The 17,079-nt window shown below is 42.9% G+C and overlaps 1 protein-coding gene across 3 annotated transcripts in view; it reads right to left on the reverse strand.

Moving 5' to 3' along the window:
* kdm4ab (lysine (K)-specific demethylase 4A-b) overlaps window positions 1-17,079 on the reverse strand; it is a 44,010-nt gene that overhangs the window by 20,141 nt on the left and 6,790 nt on the right. For 2 of the 3 annotated variants that reach the window (XR_014570286.1, XM_083782380.1), the window contains exons 8-16: window positions 16,410-16,547; window positions 15,498-15,724; window positions 14,420-14,586; window positions 12,573-13,414; window positions 10,017-10,136; window positions 8,679-8,796; window positions 7,646-7,830; window positions 5,855-6,071; window positions 2,742-2,821 (exon numbers count right to left, since the gene is read on the reverse strand). Coding sequence is in view for 2 of the 3 variants with exons in the window: in XM_083782380.1 (XP_083638506.1) it covers window positions 2,742-2,821; window positions 5,855-6,071; window positions 7,646-7,830; window positions 8,679-8,796; window positions 10,017-10,136; window positions 12,573-13,414; window positions 14,420-14,586; window positions 15,498-15,724; window positions 16,410-16,547 (2,094 nt within the window). In the remaining variant the exon portion in view is untranslated. The remainder of the gene's footprint in view (window positions 1-2,741; window positions 2,822-5,854; window positions 6,072-7,645; window positions 7,831-8,678; window positions 8,797-10,016; window positions 10,137-12,572; window positions 13,415-14,419; window positions 14,587-15,497; window positions 15,725-16,409; window positions 16,548-17,079) is intronic. The other variant, XM_083782381.1, reaches the window with a different exon arrangement.

Here is a 17,079-nt window from a genome sequence, read left to right on the forward strand (position 1 = left end):
CATAATTTTCAAAAAGAATATTATGACATTAGAAATTAGACTTTAAACTAGTGACTGGAAGCAGAAAGTATTCATGACCATGTTTATTAAGGTAATACAGTCTAGGTGAAGTTGGGCCAAAATACATGGGCCTCTATGGAGCTATGGGGCTTTTTGGGTCCAGTCCAGCGCCACAACAGGCCATTATATGAACTACCGATTTCAAATGAGGCTTCACGAAATATCTGGCTGACTGCCCCCCTGGTCGATACTAGCAAGGCTGAGAACGTTAACCCATTCAGGGCGGGCAGGAACCCCTTTTGGTGTTTTACAGCATTATGTTATAGTTTAGCTATTGAAAAATAACAGATCTACAAGCTCGTAGCACGGCACTCGGTGCCGTGCTACGAGCTTGTAGATCTGTTATTTTTTTTTTAAGAAATCGTGAAAATGTGGCGCAAACCTTTGAATATATATTCTTTCAGAGCGAACATTTTTAACTCAAATCTTTGCTTCTGGAAGGTCCCTGGAACAACATATTTTCGGCGGCCAATTACATATAATTCTGGGGGGCCTTGACATGAAAATGTTTGAGAACCACTGACATAGAAACACAGGGTTTTTCAGAAAACTGTCAGGATTTAGAAGGCATTTGTAGAATCAGGTCTAAATGGGTTAAGAGTGACGTTTTATAAACGCCCACACAGTAATGTTCCAAGGTCAGTAAGTAGCATTCTGCAATCCAACCCCGTTTTATAGGATTGTTTGTTTGTTACCAAATATACTGCAATCATGTCAAATGTCTCATGATAATGGCATTCACGGTACAGAGGTGACCAAGACCAGTGTTTCTTTCAGAAGAGCAAGGATCTGTCATATGAACCAGGGCCATCTAATAGAAGAGTTACGACATTGAGGGGGCGGAAACCGAGCGCTGTTCATGCAGCCTGAACTGAGACAAGATCAACGAGGGCGGCGCAAACAAGAGCCATTTTAAGCATGTGTACAACATGACAACTGTTTTAAAGTATTGTACAGTAACAACTAAAGTCTCTTTAATGTTTATGTTGTACTATTACTACAAAACAACCTAAAATAAAAGGGATTTAAGATCATTAAAGCTGGGCTGTTGCCCGGGTCCAATGCATTTCTGCCTACTTGTCCAGGACTTGTCCCAGTTGGTTGTCCCCATTCTCAATAGAAGTCTATGTAGGAGAGCCGCCATTGGACTGAAGCCCCATAAAGTGAACGCAGTTTGCGTAACTCTGTCTATTGACCTTTTGCAGACCGCGGCGGCCATGTTGCCATCAGAGTTTGGAAGCACTCGTTTTCAGTAAAGCAATGTCCTGCTGCCTCCTGCATTATGTGCAAATTCAAAACAGGTGGTACGCAGGGCAGTTGAGTGATATCTGACGAGCACTTCCAAACTCCAGCACTCAAGAATCACCTGCAAGGACACAAAGTAGCTCATAACATGTCTACAGTGGATTTTTATGAAACAAACACTTTGAGGATAGAAAGAGAATAATTCAAAAAATATGGAAGGAAGTCCAGAAAGAATTTAAACTGCCTCAACTATCATCAGGCCTGTCTTCAATTGGGTGCATGGGAGGTTTTGTGCCTTCAAGACTAGATGCTGGGTTCCAGGGGTGGAGTTTGCTGCGACTGAGGTTTGTCCACCAGTTCTTTTCCTCCAATCAGTTAAAGTCATTTGAACAACTTCAGAAACGAGTTTAATCTGCCCAGAACTGATTTTTATAGATACCTCCAACTAACACACTATTTACAAAGACATGATGACTGGGACAAAATTCGAACCCCTTCGAGTTTGGAATCTCTTTTATGGACATACAAAAGCATGGTTCATTCACCAAAGTAATTTCTATCTTATATCAAACTTAATGACATTAACAGAGTGTTTGACACTCGGATACCACAAGATTTCAAGACAGCTATTCTAGGAGTGGTGCCGACTGGGTTTGAAGGTAGGAAAAAGGTGTACCTCCTCCAGATATTATTAACAGCGGCCAAAAAGACTATCACAATAAATTGGCTAGGAAAACACCCTCCAACCCACGAACAATGGCTGAATAAAGTAAAATAAATTAGAGACATGGAAAAAATTACTTATTTGGTGAGGCTACAAAATGAGCAATTTATTAAGAAATGGACGCCCTTCGCACACATCGAGATTTAACATTACAAAGATGTATTTCTACAAAGAGATCATGAATGTTTAATGTGATATGATTGTACAATATGTGGGTAGATTGTGACAGTATTTATAAAAATATGTATGGTACGTTCTGTAACTCGCATATACTATTCATTGTACTCTTTGATTGATGGACACCCCCCCCCTTCCCCTCTTTCCTTTTCTTTATTTTCCCTTTCATGTTTGTTTACATTTCTTCACTTTATTATTATTGTTAGTATTATTTATGATCATTATTATTTTTCAAATGTGTTACTTTCAATGTTGCCGCTGTCTCCTTGGGGAGACAATTTTGTACTGAGAACTGAATGATGCTACCCCGGCAATGACAAAAAAAAAAGAAAGAATAATTCAAGGCTTTCCGTACAGCTGCAAGGTTGGTGAGTTTGACGTTGTGTAATACAATCATCAGATAGGACTTTTTCGTTTGGATGAATGGGCTGCCAATGGGAAGTTGCACCTTGTTAGCACCTTTGCCATTAACTTATATGGTTAGATGGCCGCCGTCTGCACATGGAGAATATCTAAGGCTCTGATATGAACTAACCTTCGTAATGGCGTTAGCCTCACAGCGTGCACACAGCCAGTCGTCCAAGTTCGCCTCCTCACCAGACACGCCATAACAACCTGAGGGGGAAGGAGGAGGAAAAATAAACATCAACCGTCGCGACTCCCTTTTTTTATCAGTTACAGAAGGTCAACCTGGTATGGGTTTCATAGTCGTGTGTGTGTCACTGGTCTGGTCACACTGCAGTATTTTTGGACGGCAGCAAAAACAGGATGATGCACAATTTAAGATTGAATGGAACGTTATTGAATAAAAAACATCAGGAGTCCCCTAGAAACACAGCTGAAGCTGCTTTTGTAGGGAATGCTGATGAATTGTTTTAGACAGGTAGGACTGAACCCATTTTGTGGCCGGGAACACCTGTTGGTGTTTTTAAGCATTATGTTATACTTTAGCTATTGAAAAATAGCAGATCTACAAGCTCGAAGCTCGAGCTTGAAGGTCTGCTATTTTTTTTAAATGTAGTGCAAATCTTTGAATATATATTCTTTCAGAGCAAACGTTTTTAACTCAAATCTTTGCTTCTGGGGAGGTCCCTGAAACAACATATTTTCATATGGGGGGCAGCAACCAATTACATGTAATCTTGGGGGTCCTTGACATGAAAATGTTTGAGAACCACTGATATAGAAACATAGGGTTTTTCAGAAAACTGTCAGGATTTAGAAGACATTTGTAGAATAGTCCTCAGGTCTAAATGGGTTAAAGTGCCAATTTCCAACTTTATTAAAAGAAAGAACAGGAGACACTCTATTCTCAATAGGTATAGCACTCACAGAAGGAGCAATTTCCGTGAGAGACATTCAGCACAATGAATGATGTTTACAATGTATTAAAAAAATCCAGGGACTCTACTTGTTTTGACAACACGGATGAAAACTCTGCAATTAGTGAAGCCGTTCACGTTTGCGAACCAATCAACAATGACATCTAATGTGGCGTTTCTAAAGGCTCAGGCGTCTCACCAATGGCAGACAAACAAGACTGTGTCTAAAGCCATAACAACAGAAAAATACAATAAGAGTTGGATAGAGGCCAACCTAAACTAGAATTAAAAAAGGGTTCAGGAAATGGTGAGAGCTACAGTTGAGTTGAAAACAGACACGGAGCTCAGGGGGGGCGGTAGGGCGAAATGTTTCCAAAACATTGTGACCGTTAAAAGTTGGCAACCTTCCAGTGTGGTGTAACTACTGCTAAACAGATATAGTGACTGAACATAGACTGAAGAACTTGGGGCCCTACTTCCTTCACAGGTGTTACCGCTGATACTAATGAAGGCTCTAGCTGTTCCATTCTGGTCAGACAAGAGTCAGGGTGGTGCTATTGTGTGCGTTATTGGCTCACTGGAAACACTGCCACAAAGCGTCCTTGAGTGGGTTCCAAATGGCCCCGTGCGGGTGTGTTAACTGTACAAATGGAACCAAATGGACTCCTAAGGGTCCATTTGGTTCGTTTTTTTTTCTTTTCGTTTTTGGTTTTCGTTTTTTAATAATTAAAAAGAAAGCGGATTTGTCGCGGACCTGGTGATGAGGCCAAACCGGAAATCAAGCCATGCTCTGGGCTGCTAGGGCTTCTGGGAAAATGAGTTCAATGCAAGTGAATGATGGGTTTGTTTTGGACTACAACAGGCTGTTTTGGTTTCACATCGTAATGGCGGCATGTTTTTCTCTTCAACAACAACCCAATGGGACAATTTTCTCGCAGATTTTCGTGAATCAAAGCTGCAAATACTTCCGGCTTATGCTCCAAAGGTAATAGATCGATCCCGGCAGCCTAGGTGGTTTGATTTGGTCTAATTTAAAGCAGTAAGCAGAAGTTTCTTTATTATTTGTCTCCCGAGGAAGAAATTTGTCTTAGACAAAGGGCCTGCATGCAAGCGTAGCCCTTATGTCCATGTCGCCGCAGTGCAGCGCCAAATAGAAGTGTTAATTAGTATCATCGGTAACACCTGGAGAAGGAAGTAGGAAGACTTATTCAGTGTGCATATAGCCCATTACGGTAACAGGATATGACAGGGTGACGCATGACTAAGAGACATATCTGTAAACTCTTATCTACAAATGCAGCTGCATGGGGTTATCATTCAGGACGGTAACCCCTTTTGGCGTTTTAACTAAGCATTATGTTATACTTTAGCTATTGAAAAATAGCAGATCCACAAGCTCATAGCACGCCACCGAGTGGCGCGCTACGAGCTTGTAGGTCTGCTATTTTTGAAGAATCGTAAAAATGTGGCGCAAATCTTTGAATATATATTCTTTCAAAGTGAATGTTTTTAACCCAGGTCTAAATGGGTTTTAACCCTTCTGGACGGGAACACCTTTTGGGGGTTCTTGTTGCTATGTACAGTATATTAGCAATATAACATATTTGTCATTTTGAAACAAATATTAAGATTACTGTTCTGTTTTGGTGATTCACTTCATTAACCCATTCTGGACAGGAACCCCTTTTGGTGTTTTAAGCATTAATGTTATACTTTAGATATTGAAAAATAGCAGCTATTTTTGATAAATCGTGAAAATGTGGCACAAAACTTTGATATTCTTTTGATATTCAGAGCGAATGTTTGTAAATCAAATCTTTGTCCCTGGAACAACATATTTTCAGATGGGTGGGGGGGGGGGGGGGGGGGGGGTCAGCGGCCAAATACATATTATTAACGACATGAAAAACTTGACATGGAAAAACTTTTGAGAACCACCGACATAGAAAAACGGTCATGATTTAGAAGACATTTGTAGATAGTAGTATTTGACAGTAGTATTGCACTTTTAGTGCTTGTGTTCTTTCTTTCCACTAGGGGGCGCTCCCAATGCGTTTGCACAGCTTTTTGAAATCTTTATACCCATACCTAACACCACACCAAAATTCAGAAACTAGTCACCAAAAGCCAAATCTTGCTGATTTCTTACAAGTCCGCCCCCCCGCTATTAGATGTTTGTTTTTGTCCTGTGTATATAAGACTGAGAGTGCTCTGAGCAAAAAAGAAATTCATTGTATTTATACGCTGTATCTATACATATGACAAAAGAACCTAAGAATCTGGTCTCCAGGTTGAAAAAGAGCTTGATTTTTTTTTTCTCCCTTACTGGCGTGTACGCGGACACAGCACTGGGAACAGCTGACCAGCCGACTGGTGCCCTCGTCCGTGAGCCGGGGGTTGGAGAGCTGTCCCTCCTGGCTCTCGGTGGCCTTCCCGCTGTGGCTGTTGAAGCACATCTCTGGGATGAGCGGCTTGGACCACTGTCTGCCCCCGGAGCGACGCACCACCGTCACGCTGGAGGAGCCGTCACTGGACCCCTCGGACTGTTTTTAAAGTGAAGGAGAGACGGGGGAAAGGTTGGTTACCGATACACACATGGAATTTGTTTTTTTAACCCATTCTGACCTGAGATCAGATTCATACAAGGTTTCCACTGGAGACACACTGGTCTGATTAACCCATTCTGACCTGAGATCAGATCGTTCTTCGATTTTTCAATAGCTAAAGCATAACATGATGCTAACACCAAAATGTGTTCCCGTTCAGAATGGGTTAATATATTTTTTATCTCACGATTTTGTAACCCATTTTTCACCCCTGTGTCAATCGTCTAAATGTGATCCTGGGCTCTACACACCCTCCGCCAACCTAGTCCCCATATATGGGGGACAAGGGGAGAGCAACGGACTTGAACTCATGCTTCATGGAATTTGTTTGAATGAATAATAATACATCCATTCACGGCCAAACACCATCCGTCCATTTTTAAACTTGCGTTTCATGTTAATAAAATGTGCCCAGCGATTTATAAACACGGAGCACTTTTACCGACGGACCCGAGATCTTGTCCCGGATGTGGCTGTAGCAGCTAAATGCAGCCAAAGCACTCTCGATGCGATCGACAACAACGGGAAGTATGATTAATTCTAACACGACTAGCGACGGGACCACGGTGGGCCGTCTAACACATAATCTTTGCTTAGAATTGGACGGAGTGATTTAGATCAAGAGTTATTCACGTTTTAAGATTTTCGGTCTCGTCGGCAAAAATGGTGGGGAACATTTTCGATGACGTCCCACCGGAAAATAACATTGGATGTTGCGCAACAGACGCGCACCCAGCCTGTGGGTCGGTTTTGATATCAATAATCTCCGTCCTTTTTAGGGTGTCAACTGTTGTTAACTCTTTGACTGGAAATGGAAGTAAAAAATCCTCTATGTGACATGTCTCGCGAATGTCATTTAATCCACCCCCAAAACATACTTTTTGTAAGCTAGTATCATATCATTTAGAGAAATGAGCCGCAAATCGAGCTCGTTTTGGCCCAAAAAAGAAGAATCCAAAATATTAGCGTTCTAAAAACTGCCTCTCGTTCAAAAATATGAACGTGAGGAAACGATTATTATCGGATTCTTAGTGATGTAAGCAAGCTAGAATATGGGGGCGGGGGGCACCCCAAGCTTCTATTTTGAAGGAATCCCGGCGCCGATTGTGTTCAAATAGGCATCCAAAGGCGATCTCGGCACCCAGGGCTTTTGGAATACAGGCGTCAAAAGACGATTTGGGCGACGAATTAGTCAATTAGAAATCTACGGTGATGATGGGGCCATGATGGCCAATTAATTAAACCATTTTGGGGGGGAACCCCTTTTGGTGTTATGCTATGTAATGCTTTAGCTATTGAAAAATAGCAGATCTACAAGCTCATAGCGCGCCACCGAGTGGCGCGCTACGAGCTTGTAGGTCTGCTATTTTTGAAAAATCGAAGAACCACTGACATAGAAACATAGCTTTTTCAGAAAACTGTCAGGATGTAGAAGACATTTTTAGAATCTGATCTCAGGTCAAAATGGGTTAAAGAGGATGTTAATTGATGACAAAGGGGACAGGCCTGACCTGGTGATGGGTGTGGAAGAGCAGGCATATGGAGCAGTAGGGCGCCTGCTGGCCCATGAGGGTGTTGTATTCCTTCTCTGCCTGTACTGTAGCGTCGTCGTAGGGCAGACACTGCCACAGCCGAGCCACGGACTTGGCCCACTCCTCCCTCTCCCTGCGTCCAGTCTGCACCGGCCCGGTCACGTCTGGAAGGATGGAGATGAAAGCGTTAAGACCATTCTTGACCTGAGATCAGATTCTTAAAACATGTCTTCGACAGTTTTTTGAAAAAGCTACGTTTCTATGTCAGTCGTTTCTTTGATTTAAAAAGAATAGCAGACCTACAAGCTCGTAGCGCGCCGCCGACACTCGGTGGCGCGCTATGAGCTTGTAGATCTGCTATTTTTCAACAGCTAAAGCATAACATAATGCTAACACCAAAAGGGGTTCCCGCCCCAAAATGGGTTAAGACCAGAGGACCCCATTCTACACACATCTACACAAACCTTTTCATGTGAATGAGCCCCATAACTATATTATAACTACCGGTATAACTTCCAGGCACCTTGGCTGGTAATCCAGTCTGGCAGTGTGCCCGCGCGTTCGACCCCGATCCCGACGGCCTTTACTGCATGTTACACACACCCCCCCCCCCCCATCTCTCTCCCAATTTTATGTCAGCCTACTGTCCCTCCATAAAAAAAAATAAAAAAAAGGCGAAAGCCACAAAAGAAACATAAAAATAAAATAAAACGTTTGCTGTGAAAGAATATACATTCAAAGATTTGCACACACTTTTACGTTCTTTCAAAAATAGCAGATCTACACGCCATGAGCTTGTATATCTGCTATTTTTCAACAGCTAAAGCTTAAAATAATGGTTAAAAGTGGTAAGGTGATACAGACAATAACAAATTGAATAGGATAAAAATAGAAGGTGGTGGTGGGGGGGGGGGGGGGGGTTAGATTACAGTCAACATGTACAGTGCATGTCAGTAAACCAGGGATTAATTTATGAATGAATGAATATAATAAACGTTTTGTCTGGTCATACCCTCGTCACTGGTGACCTCTCGGAGCAGCGGGTGGTTGCGAGACAGTTTGCAGAGCTGAGCCGCCTTCTGTTGCTTATTCACTGCCAGTGACTTGCAGTACGACTGCTCCCCTGACCCCTGGTGGACAGAGACAGGTATAAGCAAAGAGGAAAGATCAAAGTTGTCAGCAGAGTGCTTGTTTGCAAAACATAGACATAATGGGCCAAATTCCAATGACCCCAAATCTCGTTCACTCGTTTTGATATCAATAATCTCCGTCCTTTTTAGGGTGTCAACTGTTGTTAACTCTTTGACTGGAAATGGAAGTAAAAGATCCTCTATGTGACATGTCTCGCGAATGTCATTTAATCTGACAGAGAGAGGTATAAGCAAAGAGAGCAAATAAATAAATACCACCAGGTTGAACTCTGATAAACAAACTCTAATAAACAAACTTCAACGACTTGCACTGACCAATGGACACTTTTTTGGTTTGGCCTTGCACAGTTGAATTTTTTTGTCTTTGATTTCTTATGAGACGTAATACACTTTATTGTTACACAATGATCGACTGTATATATTTATATATGTATATATGTTTTTGTTTATCCTCGTTTGCCCTGTTTAATACATTTATTATCATTATTGTTTCTTTATGCACCTTGCTTTTCCTTCTGCCTCGTTTCTTTTGCATACTACAGTACTTTTCTTTTTAATCTGTCTTATCCTTACTTAGTATGTTGTAACCTTAACTGCTGTGCCGCCTCTGGGCGACTTTTCCCCCTTGTGGGATAATAAGGTATCCATCTATCATGTCTACACGATTGTTACATACTTCAGCAGGTCACCAATTTCACCGTAACACCACCATGCTGGAGTTACCGAGTGTGAGTGAGTGAGCAGCACGAGATTTTAGGGGTATTGGAATTTGGCTTATAAAAAGCTAGACGCTTCCTTCGGCTCTGGGGCGTTGTTGTTGTATGTATGTATGTATCAGTAGTATCGCGTAGCCAGACAACTAGAAGAGGCCACAGTCTGGCCACGTGAGACTATTAGTGCTTCACAGAAGCTTCCGCGTACGGAAAAAGACGCGCTGCGATTGTCACTCGAGTGGCAGCATTGGCGTAGCGTGCTTCCCAGCCCTCGCGACGACACACGGTCGCTGCAATGAACTGCAAGGCAAAGGCCAATGAGCCATCTAAATTCTATTTATATCTATGGAGGTCTCTATCTGCACACTAGCGAGGCATGCTGGGAGCACTGTGCTTGCTGCTGCAGATCCCTTCTCTGGTAAAGGATTTAGGTCCGTTTTAGTCCCTTGCGGGCATCACTTGTGGTCACTGGCGAGCACTACTTACGTGACGCTTGGGACTGGGAGTAGTGATCGCTTTGGTGTCGCTTTGCTTTGTTTTTCCGGTGGAAGTGGTGATGTCCTGAAGGATAATAGTGTCACCATCCCGAAGGCACGAGTGGTTGGTCTGTGGTTTGAACAGCATGATAGCCATGTTATCCACAAAAAGCACTAGTCAAACTAATAGAAATAAGACTTTGGCGTGGCATCAAAGACCCAAAAAGACAGCGTTCGTTCTCCAGCACCAGCAAAGTGAGAGGACCACCACCAGGATGACCAAGAAGCGTTGCGTTAGCGCCGCAGCCGTTAGTTACAAGTAGCGCTCTCAGAGATTAGAATACCAACATTGTGCTGAAGAATGCAACAGTACAGTCACTGGCAAATACCAATACTTTGGAATAGTGGCTTATCTCCCTCTTTAGCATGTATTTTAAAGATTCTCAACTGTACAGACTCAAACGATGTCACAGGATAGCAGCAATATTTCAAATGAATTGTCCGAGGTCTGAGGTAACAGGTGGCATGACGTCGTACAATACTTCTTGGCTCTATGCAAGGCCATAAAGAAAGAAATGACACCACGTCACTTTCTTAGCGTGGCAAATTTCAGCTGTCTCAGACTCAGACTGACACAGTGGAAGGTAAACTGGAGCTGAAGGTTTGATGGAATGCAAGTAAGTGCCTGGTAGACAGTGATGTAAACAGGTTTCCAATGTAATGAGTCCCAGGGACATTTTATGAGTCCCACTTCAACGACGTTAGGAGTCATATTTTTTTGGCCATTTTTACAAATTGCAGCATTTAACTCCCATTTCATATGGTTATAATAACAATTTCTGCTTCTGTTTTCTACATGAATATAACTACATTATAACTGAAGCTAGCAAAAATAAACTAGAATAAAACAGTACATCCCGTGGATGCAGGGGTCGTTGTTTTATTGCGTCCCTTAACTATAAACTGTTTTGGGATGCAAAATGCACCCCATTTTAATCTCTAGAGAAGCGTATGAGAGTATGTTTCTGTCAATATGAGCCGTTATCGCAACAGTTAATTATTCCTCTTGCCAGCGAGGCTCCGTCTCAATAGCTACACATTTAATTTTAGGCAGTCTGTCAGCCAATTAATTTTGTGACGGCCCATACTGCCCAGTCAGAAACATACTCAATAAAATGTAATACTAAATAGTGGACATATGTCTTACCGGTATTATATTTATCGGACAATGGTAGCGATCATTAAACATATTTTTTGTTCATACATTTTGACTGTGCCAACCGACTCTCATTGACTTAAACCACCAAACCACCAAACCTAAAACATAAGGTAGGTAGAAGCTCTTTAAATATGTTGAAAAGGTGGCTGATGGGCAAGTTAGTATAGTGTTGTATTTATCTATTTATATCTATTTATTGTCTTTCGTTTACTTATCTATGATGGCCTGTTGTAAATGTCATTATTATTGTGATTTTAGTACACACATGTTCTTCTTACCATAATGCTGTAACTATTTATTTATTTGGATCACAATGGAATTAAGTCCTCTGACTTTTTGTGAAATCCTGATCATTCTGTACTGCTTTTATGAATTGTATCATGATATATCAAATCAAAAAATGCATCCCATAAAACTCCTGGCTTTAGTTTGTGCGTCATTGGTACATGCCATAGAGCGTCGCAGTCCCGCCCCCTTTCATTACGACGACGAGAATTCCCCATTCATTTCCCCCCCTCTACGTTTCAAACCAAGCAAACTCGTGTTACACATCATGACAATAAAACAATGTTTTGGGCCGATCAAATAATCAGAAATCAGAGAAAAAAAAGTACCTTGCACTTTTTGTCTTCTTTCTAATTATTTGATCGTCCCAAAACGTCATGATTTGTCACAAGAGTTGGCTTTGTCCGAGGCTTAAAAAGGTCTTTAAATCAATACTTTTAAAAATTAAATGGGGAATTCTCTTCCGGGCCTGTCGACGGGGGTGAGACTAGTGCAACGCTCTATGGTGTAACATGTGTTAGAAAAAGGAGATTAACTAAATCTAAATGTCTGTTTTGCTGCCAATTGATCATAGTTGTGTTCTTCTTTTGTACACTGAAGCCACAAGAGGGCAGCAGAACATTGTAACTGATAGGTTTTGCAAGTTTGACAAATGCTGTAGTCAGGTGGAATCAGAGCTGAAATTAACCGACTAAAAAAGGTGGACCTAATGAAAAAGGGACAATCCATTACAAAGTTATTGGCTCATTATATTTCATTATCAGTCTGTGCACCCTATCCGCTCTACATGATTCTCCAAATAGTCTCTGAAGCCAGATCACTCTTTCACAATCTTCGAATTCTACAGAGCCTGTAAATGTGAGGTGTAAGAATTTCAAACTTTCCATCTCGAGACTATAATTGTCCAAATAAAAGGGAAGAGGGATGTAATATCTGGCTAACACACAGAGCGCATGCGACACTGACAAATGTTGTGAAGCTCATGCATTTTCTATGTAGAGAGGGTGGAGGAAACGACACATTCTAAAAACAGAACACATACACACACACAAGAAAACCAACCTTTCGCGTATTCTTCTTGGAGGTGTCCAACTCCACCTTCTTCACCTTCTTCACTTGCGTTTGTTGTGGTGGTGTGTGGGCGGGGGGAGCAGACAGGCTGGGGAGCTCAGCATCATCATCAACAACATCAACATCCTTATCCTCGTCTGAATAAGTCTGCGCCTCCATTGGCTCTTTGGACGTATGCGTCTGCTCCCCCTCCTCCTCTGCGGGACGCGCCTGCGCCACAGCCTGCTCTGCTGCCGGATGCTGCGTCTGCGAGGGTGCCACCGACACCGCTTCCTCCTCCTCCTCCTCCTCCTCATCCTCATCCTCCGGCTCTGCTTTGGTCTCCTCGAGGTTTGGACTTTGGGCGTGAGGCGGCGGCAGCGTCGTCGTTAGTGCATGGTGGGACACCTGCGTGTGAGCCTTGTGCTGGAGGAGGTGGCGAGGCTGGTGCTCTCGGGCGTAGCTGTGCACCTGCAGCTGCAGCGTCGTGTGAGGCTTGTTGCTCTGACGGTGGCTAGCGCTGTCCTGCATGGCGTACGTGTGCACGTGGAGCGCCTCTTTGGGGCTCAGAGTCTTGTGAAAGAGCAGACTGGCGACGCCCATCTTGCGAGGGGCGGGCTGTGTCGCCGCTGTGTCGTCGTCTGGGCTCCAGGCCGGCGGCGCCGCGGCCACGGCCACGGCGAGGTGGTGGCCGTTCCGGTGCCAGGACGGAGAGGAGATGGCCGGTGCACGGGTCTTGGTGTAGTGAGGGGGACGAGTCGCCTCGCTACCGCCGCCGCCGCCGCCGCTCAGACACCGGCGGAACGGGTCCATTAGGGTCAGCTTGGTCGGCGTGACGACCAACTTTGGTGGGCCTGGAAGGACCATTTTGGTGTTAATAATAATAACTTTTTAACTTTTTAAAAACAAGTTTACAAAGTGCTTCACATACAATACACAAACAGGCAATTCAAATCAACAATGGAAATGAATAAAATACAAAATACAAAAATAATCATTCAAACTCATTAAAAGCCTTTATATAATAGTGGGTTTTTAAGAGTTTTTTAAAAGTGTACACTGGGCCCAGGCCGTAGCGTAACGGTCTGGGCACCGGACTGGTAATCCAGTCGCAGTGTGCCGCGGGTTCGACTCCCGGACCCGACACGGCCTTTACTGCATGTCATCCCCCCATCTCTCTCCCGTTTCCTGTCAGCCTACTGTCTGTCCCTTCGAAAATCAATAAAAAGGCGTAAGCCGCAAAAAAATATCTTAAAAAAAAAAAAAAAAAAAAGTGGACACTGAAGTGGTCCGTCTTAGTTCCAGAGGTAGTTGGTTCCACAGCAGTGGAGCCCTAGCAGCAAAGTAGAGGAAGGATGCAGGACAACATTTCTATATTTTAAGTTTAAACCCATTCTGGGGGGCCGGAACCCCTTTTGGTGTTTTAAGCATTATGTTGTACTTTGGCTGTTGAAAAATAGCTACAACAAGATGTACACCCTAACCCGTAGGTCTGCTTTTTTTTTATCGTGTGGCGCAAATTTAGAATATAGATTATTTCAGAGCGAACATTTTTAACTCAAATCTTTGCTTCTGGGGAGGTCCCTGGAACAACATATTATCAGATGGGGGTCGGCGGCCAATTACATATATTTTTGGGGGTCTTCGACATGAAAACGACTGACATAGAAACATGAGTTTTTCAGAAAACCGTCAGGATTTAGAAGACATTTGTCGAATCAAGCTCCGGTCTAAATGGGTTAAGTTATGTTTCATCACATTTAGTTTTTTGTCCTAAATCATCAGAAATATAAAAGTTAACATTAGCCCAAAGCCCTTCCAGACGTAGTAATAATTTAGAAACTGGTCACACATGATACCTTTAGTCCTCCTGCAGTCTGGCGACGCGGTGCGCGGAGGCATCAGGCTGAGTCTGGGCCTCTTCCCGTACTGCTTCTCCTTATCATCGTCTTCGTCCTTAGGAACCACCTCCTCAGGCACCTCCAGACAGACCCTGTGTCTCTTGGTTTCAATCCTCTGTGTGTGGCTGTGGGTTCACCCAAGCAGAGAGTAGTGCATTAGCTATAGACCGATTCACAGAGGGGTGCCCTGGGCGCGGCCATTACTGAGGTGTAATCCATGGAGCAGGTGCTCCGTAGGCCAGGTGTGGCTAATCAGTGCTGCTGTGCTTAATGGTACACTTCAGTAATGGCCGCACCCAGGAAACCCTCTGTGGATTTGTCTATACAAGCAGGGAAGGTTTCATACGTTTGTTTATCGTGTTAACCCATTTTTGACCCGAGATCAGATTCTAAAAATGTCTTCTACATCCTGACAGTTTTCTGAAATAGCAGACCTACAAGCTCGTAGCGCGCCACTCGGTGGCGCGCTATGAGCTTGTAGATCTGCTATCAACCAGTGGTTGTTGAGGGGGTTCCAAGTGGTCCCAGGCTGACAGATGGAGGAGGGTTGGTAACCAAATCGATGAGCGATGGAAATAAGTGAATTAGCACAACACCCCATAGCCCCATTCAATTCCCATTCAATTCAATGCAATTCATGTAGAGCTTATGGTAGGGGAAATAGCCAATAAAAAGCTTTTGCACAAAATAACACCTGGACCTCTTTGGTGGGGACGTAACAACTACAAAGAAAGGTAAGAAAGCCTTTTAGTATGGAATTCTCCTTTAAACATCTGCATTACTTCATCTTTCAAGAAGTCTACACAACTAGAGAATGTAGAAGAATTGTTATTTTGATAAACGTTTGCCAAAAGCATGGAATTGTAGACAAAATCTTATCCAACGATAACAAAATATTCATTCGTTCGTTTTTCAGGCTAAATGTCATCAAATGGTGGTCCGTGGCTCAAAAGCTGAATAAATTGTGGGCCCTGAAATGAAACGGGTTGAAAACCACTGATCTAAACACACAAGAATCATGCAAGAACATTTTTACCTCTTCCTTTCTCCCTCCTCCACAGAGCTTTCCTGGGAGCTGCTGTCACTGTGGCTTGTGATGTCATTGAAGCCCTCCACCAGGAACTCCTTGGCCTCCGGGGTGGGCCGCGAGTGGTCAATGGCTGCCGTTTCTCGGCCCTCCATCCACTGTGCGTATCGCTCCGGCTGATACTTCTTTACAAACACGTCCATGGAAATCTTCACCATGTCTTTGCGACATGAGCACTGAAGGCAAGAGTGTGACAGAGTGGAGACACAAAGTAATTACCCAAGCGCTGAGTGATAGGGAAGATTTTTGGCAATAGATATTTGTCTGCATCTGATCCACCAGAAAACAAACTCGGTTGAGCTCTTATTATCATCAGGGTTCCCACACATGTTTTCCAATTACATTTAAAAACTTTTCCGGAATATTTAACCCAATTTCCAGGACTATGACGTTCCGCTCATGCGCTGCAGCTGCAAGGAACAGATCTACAAGCCAACTATGCATCACGCTGAAGCGAACTGTGAGCTTGTAGATCTGTTCTTTTTGTTACACCTATGCTGAAATCATGCAGCATATGCAACAAAAGTTGTTACATATTTCGTGTAAAAGTTTATTGGAAATGTTTTTTATTTACAAAATAATTACCAAAAAAAATGCATAGTCAAATATTTTTTCCAGTACTGGAAAAAGTCATTTCTAATTTCAAAACTTTTCCAGGAATTTCATGTCCGTTGTGGGAACCCTGTATTATGTTCTCTTACTTTGACATATAGTATGCAGTTACAAAAGAACGATATTCTAGTTTAGTTTATTGTCATTATAATTAAAAAAAAACTGTGAATTCCAATGCGATGAAAACCTTGTGCTCTGGTCATGGGGTAATTTAAGGGCAAAATATTTGCTAAATAGTAGTTCTCTCACCAGTATGGCTTGCTTGCCGTAATCGATCCATCTCTGGGTGGCGAAGTTGGTTGACTCTGCACAGTTGAAGCCATGGTTAAAGCCAGCATGATAGGCGTAGGGGAAGGTCACCATGAACTCACCGGTCTCCTGAGTGATCTGGAATAAAACATTAACAAGAATAATGATTTGTGTCTACAATGTATGAAGATCATCTTTAAACCATTCTGGACAGGAACCCCTTTTGGTGTTTTAAGCATTATCTTATACTTTAGCTATTGAAAATTGGCAAATACAAAGCTCTTTTTTTTAACATCATGAAAATGTGGCGCAAATCTTTGAAAATATATTCTTTCACGGCAAACGTTTTTTTTAACTCAAATCTTTGTTTCTGGGGGGTGCCTGGCTGGAACTACATATTTTCAGATGGGGGGGTCTGCGGCCAAATACAGAAAATTCTGGGGGTCCTTTTGACGTGAAAAAGGTTGAGCACCACCGACACAGAAAACTGTTTTTGTCCAAACCTCACTCAAATTGGTACACATCTCTGTAGTCATGTGATCAAAGATGTTTTTCACCACATGCAATAAGCACCGCTGGACTGATCGGCAGAAAGCTTTGCCTGCACGGTTTACACACGCCAGTAGGTCAAAGAATCTCCCCCCAATGTTTTTGGTTTTGTTTTTAATGG

The sequence above is a fragment of the Protomyctophum parallelum genome (assembly GCF_964188405.1).
Source record: "Protomyctophum parallelum genome assembly, chromosome: 14".
NCBI lineage: Eukaryota > Metazoa > Chordata > Actinopteri > Myctophiformes > Myctophidae > Protomyctophum > Protomyctophum parallelum.